This window comes from Polypterus senegalus, chromosome 17, assembly GCF_016835505.1.
Source record: "Polypterus senegalus isolate Bchr_013 chromosome 17, ASM1683550v1, whole genome shotgun sequence".
NCBI classification, from domain to species: domain Eukaryota; kingdom Metazoa; phylum Chordata; class Cladistia; order Polypteriformes; family Polypteridae; genus Polypterus; species Polypterus senegalus.
Genome location: NC_053170.1, coordinates 4,458,868 through 4,472,701, shown reverse-complemented (window position 1 = coordinate 4,472,701; position 13,834 = coordinate 4,458,868). Strand labels below are relative to the sequence as shown.

General features: G+C 36.6%; 1 protein-coding gene across 3 annotated transcripts in view; it reads left to right on the top strand.

The window, feature by feature from the left end:
• The window catches only part of kansl1b (KAT8 regulatory NSL complex subunit 1b), a 164,369-nt gene that overhangs the window by 78,947 nt on the left and 71,588 nt on the right, over nt 1–13,834 (top strand). For all 3 annotated transcript variants that reach the window (XM_039740731.1, XM_039740730.1, XM_039740732.1), the window contains one exon: nt 22–1,462. In XM_039740731.1, coding sequence (XP_039596665.1) covers nt 108–1,462 — 1,355 coding nt within the window. In that variant the 5' untranslated portion in view covers nt 22–107. The remainder of the gene's footprint in view (nt 1–21; nt 1,463–13,834) is intronic.

Below are 13,834 nucleotides of genomic sequence, written 5' to 3'. Positions count from 1 at the left end.
TTGTCTGTTTTCTCTTGGCAGGCTGTCCTCTACTGAGGCAGTGAGAGGGTGGTGTGGAGCTGGCCTTAGCCCTGGGAGAGGCCGCAGCGCCCGTCTTTCTGCACTGCATGGCTGCGATGGCGCCCGCTCTTACCGATGCACCAGGCGAAGCTCACCATATCCGCTTCAAAGTGGCTCCGCCATCTTCCACCCTTTCCCCAGGCAGCGTGGAAAACAACAGCAACGCCAGCAACATCCTTATCTCCAGCAACGGCACCACAAAGCACAAAGCCATAGTCTCCACAACCACTGCAGAAGACCTTGGTTTCTGCAGTAGTCCTAAGAAGGAAGAGCAACAGCAGCGCAGTAAGCTGCCTGCTCTGGTGACATCCTTTCTGTGTTCTGATGTGCCACCAGTTGGCTCCACTAAGGACCCCGTGAAGCTGCAAGGTGTCTTTTTCAAGCAGGCATCGCTGAAATCTCGCACACGTTTGAATCCTACAATTTTTAATAACAGTAATATAAAGGCAGAGCTGCTGGCTGCCCGACAGCATCAGACTTTGGAGTTTTCTGGGGACAATCGTAAAACTATGAGTGGGAGTGGCCAGACACCAGTGAATGGCCTTTCTAAGAAAGTTACCAAATCTGCTGTCGACACTGACTCTGGTGGGCCAGGTATTTTTGCCACAGCTAATGGAGGCAAAACCATGCCTGTTGTCAGTTCTGACCAAGAACAGCTAATTCCTGAGGGAATTTTCAAAGATGGTATAACCAGTTGCACTATTATAAAAGGGGAAGCACTCGAAGAGCTGCCTGTGGGGAACTTAAGAAATCTAGTGGCCTCTGAGTCTTTTACTGCTGTAAACCCTCTGTCACCTTGCACTGATGCAGCAGACAGTAGAACTGGGAAAAATGGGGTATTGAATCCAGGGTTTTCTCTTGGTTCAGAAAGTGAAGGATGGAGCACTAGTCGTCAAATAAACCCACTTTCTTCACCATCCCTCAGTCCTTTCAGCACTTTGGACGCTGAAATCCGAGCTAGGACTCTGCAGAACCAAAGCCGTCAAAATGAAATTGAAAGTCGGGTCCGGAGACTCCGTAAACGTTTGCAGGTAGTCCAGGCAAAGCAGGTGGAGAGACATGTGCAGCAGCAACTTGGTGGATTTCTGCAGACTAGCTTTAGCAAGCTGCCCAGCTTGGACTCGCTTCGGCAGCGCAGCCCTGCAGTACTCACGCGCAAAGCAGAGGCTGCCTTACGGAGAGTAGCCACTGAAAATAGCACTTCTGATGGACTCGGCCAGTTTCTTAAAAGTGGCACAGTACCCACAGAATTGGAGAGGTTATTTCTGAGTGGAACTGCTAATCTGATGGCTACAGAGCGTGCCTTTGACTCTGATGTAACGGATAGCAGTTCTGGTGGAGAGACTGACATCGAGGAGGAAGAACTCACCAAAGTGGACATTGAGCAGCGCCATTTCCCACTGTAAGTATGCCTAAAGGAGGCAATTTTCCTATGTACCCATGTTTCTTTTGAGTCTTGCAGTTAAGTGTAAAGGAGAGAACAAGACTTACTTTTTATATGCAATACCAAGAGATTGGTGGCTATTTAGTAGAGGGCTAGAACTCATCCTATGGTTTTAAGAAATGTCAGCTGATCTGCTTATTGTGTTTGCAGCACCCTGAAGTATAGCACAAAAGGTTTGGCTTTAGAATTTATCATTGATACAAACATAATTATATGTGATTGTCGGAAATGGAAGTAGCATTCAACTTGTGATTATGGATCAGCTTCTGATTTCAAGCTTATAGTGGATGTTGATAGCTCAAGCTTCAATATGTCAGCAGCAGTTTCAGGTCTAACAAGTCCTTTTATTTTTTGCATTGACATTTTTTTTGTCTGACAAAGGAAAAGAGGATATTAGATTTGCCTTTTATTATGTTGTGTTACCTATTGGTTTGTTTCCTGAATTGCAAGTTTCTGCAGGTGAAACTTATCCAAAGCAGAGAGCTTATTGTCACCCCTTGTAGAATTCTAGGCACACTGGAGGCAAAGCACATGGCATGCACCAAGCAAATGGTGCCTCAACTGCACTCCCTGTTGGAATACAAAGACTCTGCAACAACAGAGCCAATGTTCATTTTCAGATAAAAGACAATTGGTATCCATTGCCCTCTTATCTATTAAGCTGTGCAAAATTAAAGTATTTGGCCCTGGGTGGATTTTTAAGTTAAAATGGATTACTAACAAAGAAAAAAAAAAGCTTTTCATTTGGTACATTAACACATTTTAGAATCTTTAATTGATACATTTTATTTATATCCCAAATAAAATTTTAACCACTTAAAACAAATTTTAAGCACTTTGGGAGATGTTGTATAAATACAAAGCTACCCACTTTCTACTAACTAAGCTAGAACAAATTTGGCAAAATTGACTTGTAGGCCTGCATAAGATGATCTACATTTACAGGGACATTTTTAATAGGTGTTACTTTTTTTTTTCTGGAAGATTAACAGTAGACAGTTGATTGCCATTGCTTAAAGTTGGAAAATCAAATGTGTCATAATTTGCATGTTTTTATTGTTATTGTCATTGTTCCTTTGTAAAAAAAATTTCTAGATACAATAGCACTCTTGTTTTATAGTTCCAAGCGTCTGGGGTTTCCCTCCCTGCCTGTTTACCGTTTATGTAGTTCACTATTTCTCTACCTTTACCTTTTGCATGTGTAGTCACTCTTTGGGTACTGTGTTTTTTTCCCCAATACACATATATTGGGGTTATTGGTAACCCTAATTTGGCACTGTTTGAGGTTGTGTGTTGGTATTGTCTGTAATAAAGTGGTGTCCCATACAGGGTTGGTTTTTGCATTGTTGCTGTCGCTGACTTGTTGGGCTTGGCATTGAAAAAGGTGGATTCCTGCTGGTGTTGCTCATGTTGTCTTAAAGAGGATGAGGCAGGACTTTACACAGCACAAATAATACCATCACTGTTTCTGTTATGGCTGCTTTCTATGAATGATCAGCGTTGTTTTTTTTAAATTAGCAATGTAATTACAGATCGTAAAAATTATATGACAAAGGCAAATTTACAAGTTTTTTTTTTTTTTCTTATTTGTGGTAGTTTGGTTTACTGAAATATTTCATGGTAGGGTTAGATAGATGGCTAGATAGATGGTGTCAAAATGAAATAGAGAAAGTACCATGCCCATGTCTAAACACTTGTATTGTCAGGCTGCATAGTTTTACAGGAAGTCTGACAAAATGTGGTATTTAATATTTAGTGTTTGTTTATTTTGTGTGGCTCAAAAATTTTTACTTTAGGTTTACATTGTTATTTAATACGAAATTGATTTTGAAATGTTGCAGAGATATGAAAATGACTAAAAGGAGTATTTTGCAGGTTACAGTTTCTGCTATGAGTCGAACGAACTCCATCTGCTTTTATTTGAATACAGTGCCATTATTGATGCTATTAATGGGAATGTTTTGGAAAATGACTGCTTTTAGTTCTGCCTTTCTATCTGGGTATGTGCTCTAATGTAATAGCATTTTATCAACCATTCAGGCCTGCATTCCAGGTGTTTAGACATGGCACACAGACAATCCAAGTTTGTAGGTTTGCACACAGGGGCCATTCAGATTCACACCAATTCTTCAGAATACGTGGTGGGTGTAGATGGAAAGAAGTGGCTTCTGAAACATTTTTTAGTTAGGGGTACTTGTTTCCAAATTGTATATAGTAATTCAGTTTCTGGCCTGTCATGAAAATGTCATGTGGTGTTTACTATTTAAATTACTAGATGCTTTTTGCTTAAGGCAGCCTAATACAACCTATAATTCTGACAGGGTCACATGATCGACAAATAATGAATTCCCACAGATTGCAGTGTAAATTCTATATACTGGCCAATTAATGTTTTTGTGTGAACTGCATTAGTTGATAATACCTTTAGTAAATGAGTACAAGACAGTACAATTAATACTGAAACCATTATTTTTGCAAGGCTAGTAACACCTTAATTATAACCAGTATGGCTGTTCATGTGGAAATTGTAATGAAGGAAAGAAACCTAACTGATTAGATGAGACCATTAGATCCATCAAGCTAGTTTGTTTAGCTAGTAGCCATGTTGTCCCAGTATCTCATTCAGGTACTTTTTACAGATTGTCGGGTTGTAATTGTAAGGTTCTCACTGACTCGGCTAGACCATCTCATTTTCCAGCAAAATGACAAATTACAGCTATATAAGGATTGCTTGCTAACTAGATAATTTGATTTGCTGAATTTTTGTTTTTTGTGAATTACATGGATGTGTGCCACACTAAGCACAAAAAATTAAATGTGCTTATAAGAGGTACATTGATAAAACAGGAGTAGGCTGATGGGCAAATGATTGAATAACATAAATTGGAAAGTCGCCCATCAGCTATAATACATGGAAAGTCTGGATCCTGAACCAAGATACCAATAATGTGGGTGGAAGAAGTGAGGTTTCATTGTTCATTTGAGGTAGAAGCAAGAGCTTTTCTTGAGGGGGGATATTTGAGCAAAGGCTGGTGGTGTAGTACAGCAGTTTAGTTTCAAGATATTGTTTTAGGTAATAAAGAAATACAAATTTTATTTTAAGAGAAAAAAGAAAATGTATATTAAAGAGATACTATTGTTTTTCAGAAAGTAGATCCTGTTCTGTTCCCCTTGTGATTTGTATTTTGTTTAATAGGGCTTTTGCTAGAGCATATAATAGTATGCACCAAATTTTAACTGGCTTGCACCATAAAATTGTCAGTGTTGTGATACTACTTGTATACAGAGGAGAGAGATTGATAAATTAACTTAATATTTCAGAATAGTTTGTATTTGTGGCATTTATAATATAAACTGTACATTGCTTGCAGGTTTCTATTGCTAAGTCCCCTCATTTGTTGATATCCATAAACTGTACTGTATTCTCTTTATTTGTGCTTAGAGTAAATAGTAACTTGTTTATGTCCCAAAAGAACACTACAGATGTTTAACCACTTAAGATTTCATCATATGAGTATGGCTGGTTTGAATATTAACAACACCCTCATTGTATGTGCATATTCCTCTCCTAGTTTTTTTGTACATGGCATGTTTGTAACATAAGTTTTTTGTAAAAATGTTAGATAATGCAACTTGGTACTTTATTGGGATTGCCCTTTGTGACCCAAAATTTGAAAAGTGAATGAAGTCCGTTACATTTGCATCATTTGTTCATCCTTGCTAATGCGTGCATTTCGCTTTTATAACCTCTCTTGCGTAAAATCTTATCTTAGTTGAATATTAAACATCCCTTCCTGTGTCTAAACTATGAAGTTTGCTTAAGTATAGTTTACATTAGTGGAAACTATAATGGGCTTTGATGTGCTTAGAGATAAGGAGCAATCCGGAGTGCGCATGGCTTAAAACACTGAATTGTACCACCCTAAAATGTTTGTCAAGCTTGAAGGCTCAATTTCAGTGGAGCACTTGATGCTAGCAGAGATGGTGCGTCTCACACGTGGCCTGATTCAAGGTCTAATTATAATAATTATTAAAAAGGGTTTCTGAGCAGTGTCACTCTTGTTAGTTTTTTTTATAAAGATATAGATGGAGAGAACTTGTCAGTGAGCATGGTCTCAGAGTGCTTGAAAATTTACAACTACAATGCATTTGCAGCCTTGGTAATTAGTTTATTCTATTCTCTACTCATTTATCATTATTAGTTTTTAAAGCACTTTGAGATACTTCATGCAGGACAATGTGGTATAAGTAAATGCTGTCTGTAATACTGCTGGTTTTAAAATTTATCGTGGTACTGTTGAATACTGCACACAATGACCATTCTTTCTAGTCTGCCCATATACTTCTTATTACAAACAGAATTTTGTAAGCACTATTGGCCCTTGTTGTCGTATAAAGTGCAGTAACTTACTGATTTTTTTACGCTGCACTGTGATTGTGAATGATGGCCAAGTAAAGTTATTGGACACTCGGTACTCTTGAAATTGTGCATGCTTGAGAGTTTCTAGAACTAAAAAGAAGCAAAATGAACTCGCACCAGCTTTTCTGTAAAAGTGGAGACATGTAAACATCTAAATTGGGACCTGAGTGTTTTTTTTTTAAGCCAAAAAAGTGGTGGGAAAGTCATAACTTGAGGGTGTTTATCTGCATTTGGACCCTCTTAAGGGGCAACTTGTTTAATGGATTGCTGATCTTTTTGATTTAGCAGTAAAACTTCAAGATTTTCTACATCATATTTTTCAGTTGGGGTATTATACAAAAAGGTTTACAGTCCAGTAAAAACTGAGCTAACTTTGTAATTGGTCCTTGTTTCACATGGGATATATGAAACAAAAGGAACACATTCAGTCATTATGTGCACTCTCGTTTAATCAATTTAATCATATTTTTTTTTAATGGTGCTACTGCTTTTGTATTTTTTCCAAAGTGGAGATACCAGAAAAAAATAAAACTATAAACTTTTTTTTTTTTTTTCTTTTCAGTCCTATGGTTCAGTAAATCCACCCTTTTCATTTGAAGTAATCAATGTACAAGTAACACCTCTTTTGATTGTAATGAGGAAAAATGCTTGAAAATAGGCCAAATGGCACCTCCACCATTAGAGATATTATTTTTAGGAGAAAACAGAGGTGACGTACGTTTGTTGATTATGCTCACGGATGTTGTGGTAAGTCTGTGAAAACAGTTTGTTATATGCTTTTTCAAACTTACAGGCAGCAAAATCTCATTTCCCTCTCATAGGACTGAGTTGACTGTCCTGCTTTTCTCAAAACTCACTGACTGTGTGTATATTTTTATTATTAAAGGAATATTCCATCCAAAGCTATATATTATATGTTACCCCATATTGTTTGTAGTGATTGTGTAATTGAATTGAATTGTAGTCTTGTGTTTTCATGCAAAATGAGAGAAGTAGATCCCATTGATGATTGGTGCTATAGGCCTACAATGGCTAATGATGTGAAAACATCCATAGAAAATAGTAAATAAAGAAAATTCTTATATCGCAGATTTCAAATGTCCCAATATCCAGTTGTGTGCCCGCAACATGCTAAACATTTGCATTTTTCCTAAAATATTGTTTGTTGCTTCCAGAAAAATTAGCGTACAGTGTAAACAGGAAGGGCTCTCTCATAATACTGTGCTCAAAATTGAAGAACTCACTTTTGACCGATGAACAAGGTTCAGAGGAAGATCTTCGATTAAAATGACAGTACCATCTTCAATTCAAGCACCTCATCGTTCTGTGTTAAACATTTTATCTGTGATCCAAATCTTAAATAAGTGGTTGAGCTGACAATCTGTTTTTCTCTGAAATTCTTCACTGTAGGTGAGTGGAAGATTGCAGCACCCATATGACACGGTTTTTCTAGCTTTCACATAATCGTGCACTTCTGTTCTTACCTGGCCGATTGACAGTCCTTATGTATGGATTTCTTATGATATTGCAGTTAAATATCTTGCATTGAAATAATTTTAAGTGTCTATTCTTTACACTTGGATTATTTTCCATTTCAAGCTGTGCTGTGCAAGGCTGTTTGCCAGGCGTACGAGTCAAATGGCTGGATTAGCTCTCAGTGAGGCCCTACGAAAGGTTATAGTTTTCCCACCAGTGTTGTATGAACTTTTAGATGTAGGAATGCAAATGTATTACTTTTTCTTTTTGGGAAACATCACTTTACTGAAAATTAAAGGGATGATGTTGCTATGCTGTTTTGTGCAAAAACACCTAGTCATGGTACACCATTTTTCCCTGCAGTACCTTACAAAGCATTACCTGTTTTTGCTGAGATTATTTATGATGATCCTTCTTTGTCACACATAGAAGCTGATTCAGCCATGCCTCCTAGAAGGAGGCAGAATGTTTATTGAATTTTTTTAGCGGACTGCAGAGACAAATCCTGATTGACATGTTTTTACTGCAGTAATTACCCAAATTCTTCTTTCTTCATTTTGTCCCCCAAAGTTTTTTTTTGTGTGTGTGTGTGTGTATACACGTGTGTAAATTTAAGTTTCCATGTCACACATGACACATTCTAGCCTGTTGTGTTTTTAAGCAACTCACATTAGTAACCTGAGTTGTGGATTTTGGAAACTTGTGCTGTGCTAAGGTGCTCTTGGTTTTGTGAGCTTCACAGTTCAAATGGAAATTTCTACCATATTAGATGGTGTCCATGAAAAACTCTTAAGGTGAACTGTCATAATTTGAAAATGTAATTGCCATTAATTTAAGCTTTTATAATTTGCCCCCTTTATGCCATGCTTTCAGAGTTTTTTTTTTTTTTTAAATATCTGTCAGGGATACGGCCTATTGTATGCTTGCACTTGCTTTTTGTATGCATTATCAAATGTGTTATGTCAATTTTAGATGGGTTTTTGTAAGTGGAAAAGGTTTTTAAACAGTATAATTCTTATGGAAGTCAGTCTTTGCATTTTTAAACTTAATTTGCTTAATCTTATGTCATGGTTGAACAAAATTCACAAAAGCAAAACTATCCTATTTGAGTATTCATTATCATTTAATTTTACATCATGTACAGAAAAATATTAGTACTGTGAAGCTTATAGCTTCCACATCTGCATTCTAGTAGAATTGAGTAGGTTTTTTGCAGCCTTACAAGTGATTAGTACTTAAAATGAGAACATGTTTTTATTTACTAAATTCTTTTTGAAAAAAAATTTATTTTCATGAATTTAATATCATTTTCAATTCATTTTTAACTCATGAAGTTTCTTCTTTGTTTTGCCGTGGGCTTGCCTGAAACCAGACTTCTGTTTTACTTTTATCAGTGTTATTTATTAGAAATCTGCAATCTTAAAAAAATTAACTAAAATGTTGTTGAACATTAGATGCAAAGTACAATGAGTTTCAAAACCATTATCTTAAGAGTTGTTAATAACTAAAGGCTAGGGTTGCCGCATTCGCATGTTTTTGATTGGATATCACTCATCAATGCCATGTTACTAGAATTGACCAATTCTGATTTTATCCTTTTACATTTTTTAAACTAGGCTCCTGCATAATTATATATGTGAAATGCTTAGGTTTTGTATCAAAGCGTTTAACCTTTTATTTTTACAATTAAACTGCAAACCACAAGTTTTTACCAATTCATTTTTTTTTTACAAACTAAATTCTTTAGGCTTCTTATTCAGTGAACGTGATAAATACTAAAATAAATAAAATCCCCTCAAAATGCATACTTTGTTTAACTAATAAGAAAATACAGAAAGTGTTTATCCACAATACATATGCCATAAAAGAACAAGATGCTTGTTATAATTACAAGTCACAATTCTAATAAAGTGATCATAAAATGTTTATCAGGAAGACACAAGACATGCAGGTTTACTTATTTTTTTATGTAAAATAAATACATCTATTTTAAGTTAGCAAGCCTATTGTTTACTAACCAATAAGGGCAAGTTCTTCATCTATTCTATTTCTACTTCAGATTGTAAGCAGCTGTACTAAACACAAGCTTGTTTACCATCTATACTCAGGCATTCATTGTCCATTTTAATTAAAAGATTAGGGTTAGGGATAAAGCTCTGAATGCATTAAAGCTGGTTCTCTGCTTAAAGAAGTGTCCCTTTTCTTCCAGTTCAAGTTCAGCTGTACAACATATGTCTGCCATTCCCGTACATGCATTGGATGACTCCTCAGATTCCTTTTTCTCTGTTTATTAAACCACTTTCTTTGAGAATAAAGTATCATCAAAATACAGATTATGGCAAAGCTTAGAAAAGTACTTTTTAGATTTACAATTGAGTTATTTGGAGTGCATCAGTAAAAATAGCACCAAGCTAAGGTCCCCACCAGCTTTATAAAATGGCTCTATCTGTGTTCCATATCAGCATTTCTGCCTTCCAATTCTCGATCTCTTGGAAATCAACAAATTAGTTTTTTTAGTTGAAACCAAGAGGGACTGTGGGTAGTGTGGTGCCTTTTTTCCGCTAGAGGGCATCATGAAGAGACACATCTATGGTAAATTTGGACATATTCCTTACTAAATGTACAACTCATCTGTCAGCAGAATTGTCTTTTAAGTCTAGAGTTAAGTGTAAATTCTTTGGAGTTACAATCTTTGTACCAAACTTAGTTTTGTTTCCCCATCCCTAGTATTAAATTACTTGTCTTTTTATCTCCATCTAAAGTTTGAATCCATTGTGTTTGATGGTGTTGACATTTTTGCTGAATGTGTGCTCAGGAAACAGTCTGTGAGTTGGACGAGCACATTTCCTCTCTGACTGCACTGTTATAGTAAAGGAAGCTGCTTTGCAGCAAAGTGGCTTGCTTATTTACAAATTCCATACACAGCCACTTTTACAATATGGCCAGTCTAAATTATGACACCCATCCAAAAGCAGCACTCTGAAGAGGTCTGATCTTGGCAGTACTATTTCTTATTTTGGCAGATGAAACTTTTGTCCAATTTCAATTAACCAAAATTGTTTTCACATAACAAATTGAACATTTTTCAGACAATTTGTGAAGCTGACTTTGAATAGCTGAAGGCACAGTCAGTCTTTTCTGTAAAGAACTTCGAATGGCATTATGATAAATAGCAAGTGTAAGACCCTGGTTTTAAAAAGAGCTGCAGCTACTGTGGAAAAAAAGCTTTATCTTTCACCAACAGGGCTAATGCAAAAAACAAAATATGAGCTTGGCTAACAAATTCTGAAAAAAAAAAATTATATAGTAAAATACTGGAAAAAATGCCATTAATTCCATTCACGTAACAGGGGGAAAAAAGCACAGTGACCAGTAAAAACAAGCTTTTTTTATTTTATTTAAACAAACACATTAACATTCAAAATTCTACGTTTTAGTATTTACAATTCATGCACATCTATTCATTAGAGTAATTTACATGAGAACAGCCCACCACTCCTCTCCACTTAAAGAGTAGTCTAGTTTTAAAAGTCCCATGTATCTCTGCCTTAAGAAGGGGTGATTTAATACCATTTTATTTTCATTGTACAAGACCTCATCTTCACAATTGCAAAAATCAGTGTGGCATTTTCATGCAGCATTTTTGTGTTTTGATTGCAATAGACACCTTTCTTGAGCATAATCAAACCACTGGTGTACTGTATTGTACATATATGTCTGAACCAGTGTTTCCCAAACTCGGTCCTGAGGACCCCCTGTGACTGCAGGTTTTTGTTCCAATCAGCTTCTCTTTTTAATTGAACTCCTGGGCTAATTAAGTGAACTGATATTTCCTAAGTTCTGTGTTTAGGGAACAATCTAGAAATTAGAAAACTAAGTTTGCTAAAAAAATATATAATATATACAGGGAGTGCAGAATTATTAGGCAAGTTGTATTTTTGAGGATTAATTTTAATATGTAACAAACACAGTGCTATCAGTCAATCCAAAATGTTAATAAACCTGAAACCTGAATGTTTCACAACGGAAATGTGAGTGTGAACATCATCAGGGGAATACATATGTGCGCACAATTATTAGTCAACTATTAGTGTGCAGATTTATTATGCAACTAAAGGAAAAATGAAAATTTTCCCATCTCACTTGTTTATTTTCATCTGTTATAGTGAGAATAATAAACAAACACCTCAAAATTTACAAATAAACATCTCTGACATTTCAAAAAAAATCAATCAATCAATCAATGACCAATATAGCCACCCTTCTTTCCAATAACAGTCATAAGCCTTTCCATTCATGGAGTCTGTCAGTTTCTTGATCTGTTGACGATCAGCTTTTTGTGGAGCAGTGACTACAGCCTCCCAGACACTCTTCAGAGAGGTGTATTGTTTTTCTCCCCCGTAAATCTAGCGTTTAAGAAGTGCCCACAAGTTCTCGATAGGGTTTAGGTCAGATGAGGAAGGGGGGCCATGTCATTATTCCTTCATCTTTAAGGCCTTTACTGGCTGGCCACGCAGTGGAGAACTTCGATGCAAGTGACGGAGCATTGGCCTGCATAAAAATCCTGGTCTTTTTCCTGTATCACTGTTTGAAGAAAGTGTCTTCGAAAAACTGGCATTAGGTTTGGGAGTTGATTTTGAGTTCATCTTCAATGCAAAAGGTCCAACTAGCTCATCTTTAAAAATACCAGCTCATACCAGTACCCCACCTTCACGTTGGAGTGGAGCTCTGTGCCCATTACTGATCCACAGGTCCATCCATCTGGTCCATCAAGAGTCACTCTCATCTCATCAGTCCATAAAACCTTTGAAAAAAATCTGTCTTCAGATATTTCTTGGCCCAGTTTTGACGTTTCAACTTCTGTTTCTTGTTCAGTGGTGGTTGGGTTTCAGCCCTCCTTACCTTGGCCATGTCTTTGAGCACTGAACACCTTGTACTTCTGGGCACTCCAGGTAGGTTGCAGCTCTGGAATATGAAAGTACTGGAGGATAATGGGTTCCTGGTAGCTTCACGTTTGATTCTTCTCAAATCTTTGGCAGCTAATTTGCATCTTTTGTTCTCAACACGTTTCTTGCGACCCTGTTGACTATTTGCAACAAAATGTTTGATGGTTCTGTGATCACACACCAATATCTTAGCAATTCCAAAAGTGCTGCATCCCTCTGAAAGACTTTTTACAATTTTTGACTTTTCAGAGTCAGTTAAATCTCTTTTTTGGCCCATTTTGCCGAGGAAAACTAGCTGCCTAATAATTCTGCACACCTTGATATAGGGTGTTGATCTCCTTAGGCCACACCCTCCCTCATTACACAAATACACATCACCTGACGTGCTTAAATCCAATAAGCATTCAAGTTAATACAGCTTGGAGTTGGAATATACGCATTAAAAATGATGATATGGTCAAAATACTCACTTGCCTAATAATTGTACACACAGTGTATATATATAATGTGTGTGTGTGTGTATATATATATATAAAAAATAAATATAAATGTACCAAACAGTTATAGGAATAATGTATTTATTTTTTCTTTTTATTCAGTATCTTCATATTGATTTTCATTCTACTTTTCAAGGTGTTCTAATTGTTTAATCTATTATTTACTAATTAGTGGGTCTGACTCTAGCCTGGGTGTCTAATCTGGTCGTTTTAAATTGTCATTATTAAGATACAGCAAAGGTGGGAAAACTGCACAGAGAAAGAGCAAAGTATAATGAAGTCAACAAAAGTGAGTTGAGCATTTAAATCTATAGCAAAAGCAGAAATAATTATAAATGTCTTATAAATGTAAAAATCATGCTGCTATGCTTTTCTAAATGTCGAATAAAAGAAGAAAAAAAATACCAGGTAATTAAATGAGCTCAGTGTTATCAGTTGTTGTCTCTGATTAGGAATGTTGTTAGAACAAAAACCTGCAGCCACAGGGGGTCCACAGGACAGAGTTTGGGAAACACTGGTATGAACGATACCCCAACCCTCATTTCCCCAGTTCAGACAGCTGAGCTTGAATCACCTAGAGGTGGACCACCAACCCCAGCTCTGACTATGGTGATCCCCCTGGTGGGATGCCGAAAAGGTTAACAAATGCTGTGTTATACTTGTTTGGACACTGATGCTGCACAGATGGTTGTTTTTTTTGTTTTTTTGTTTTGTTTGGTTTTTGTTTTTTTCCATTTCAAGTACTAATCACTTTTTGTACTCACTTTGCTGTGTCAGAGAATTCGGCTTGTCGTCTTACTTTTCTTCACCATCACCACCACCCTTTCTTTCATCAGCTTGTTTGGGGAGTGTAATATAGATGGTGTTTTTACTTTTTCGGGTTTACTGTGGAGTTACCTTTAATTAAAGGACAATGATGTGTACAGAAACTTTGAGTGCCATATTATAACCGTAGCATCAGTACTAACAGTGCCGAGTGCACTGCAGAAGG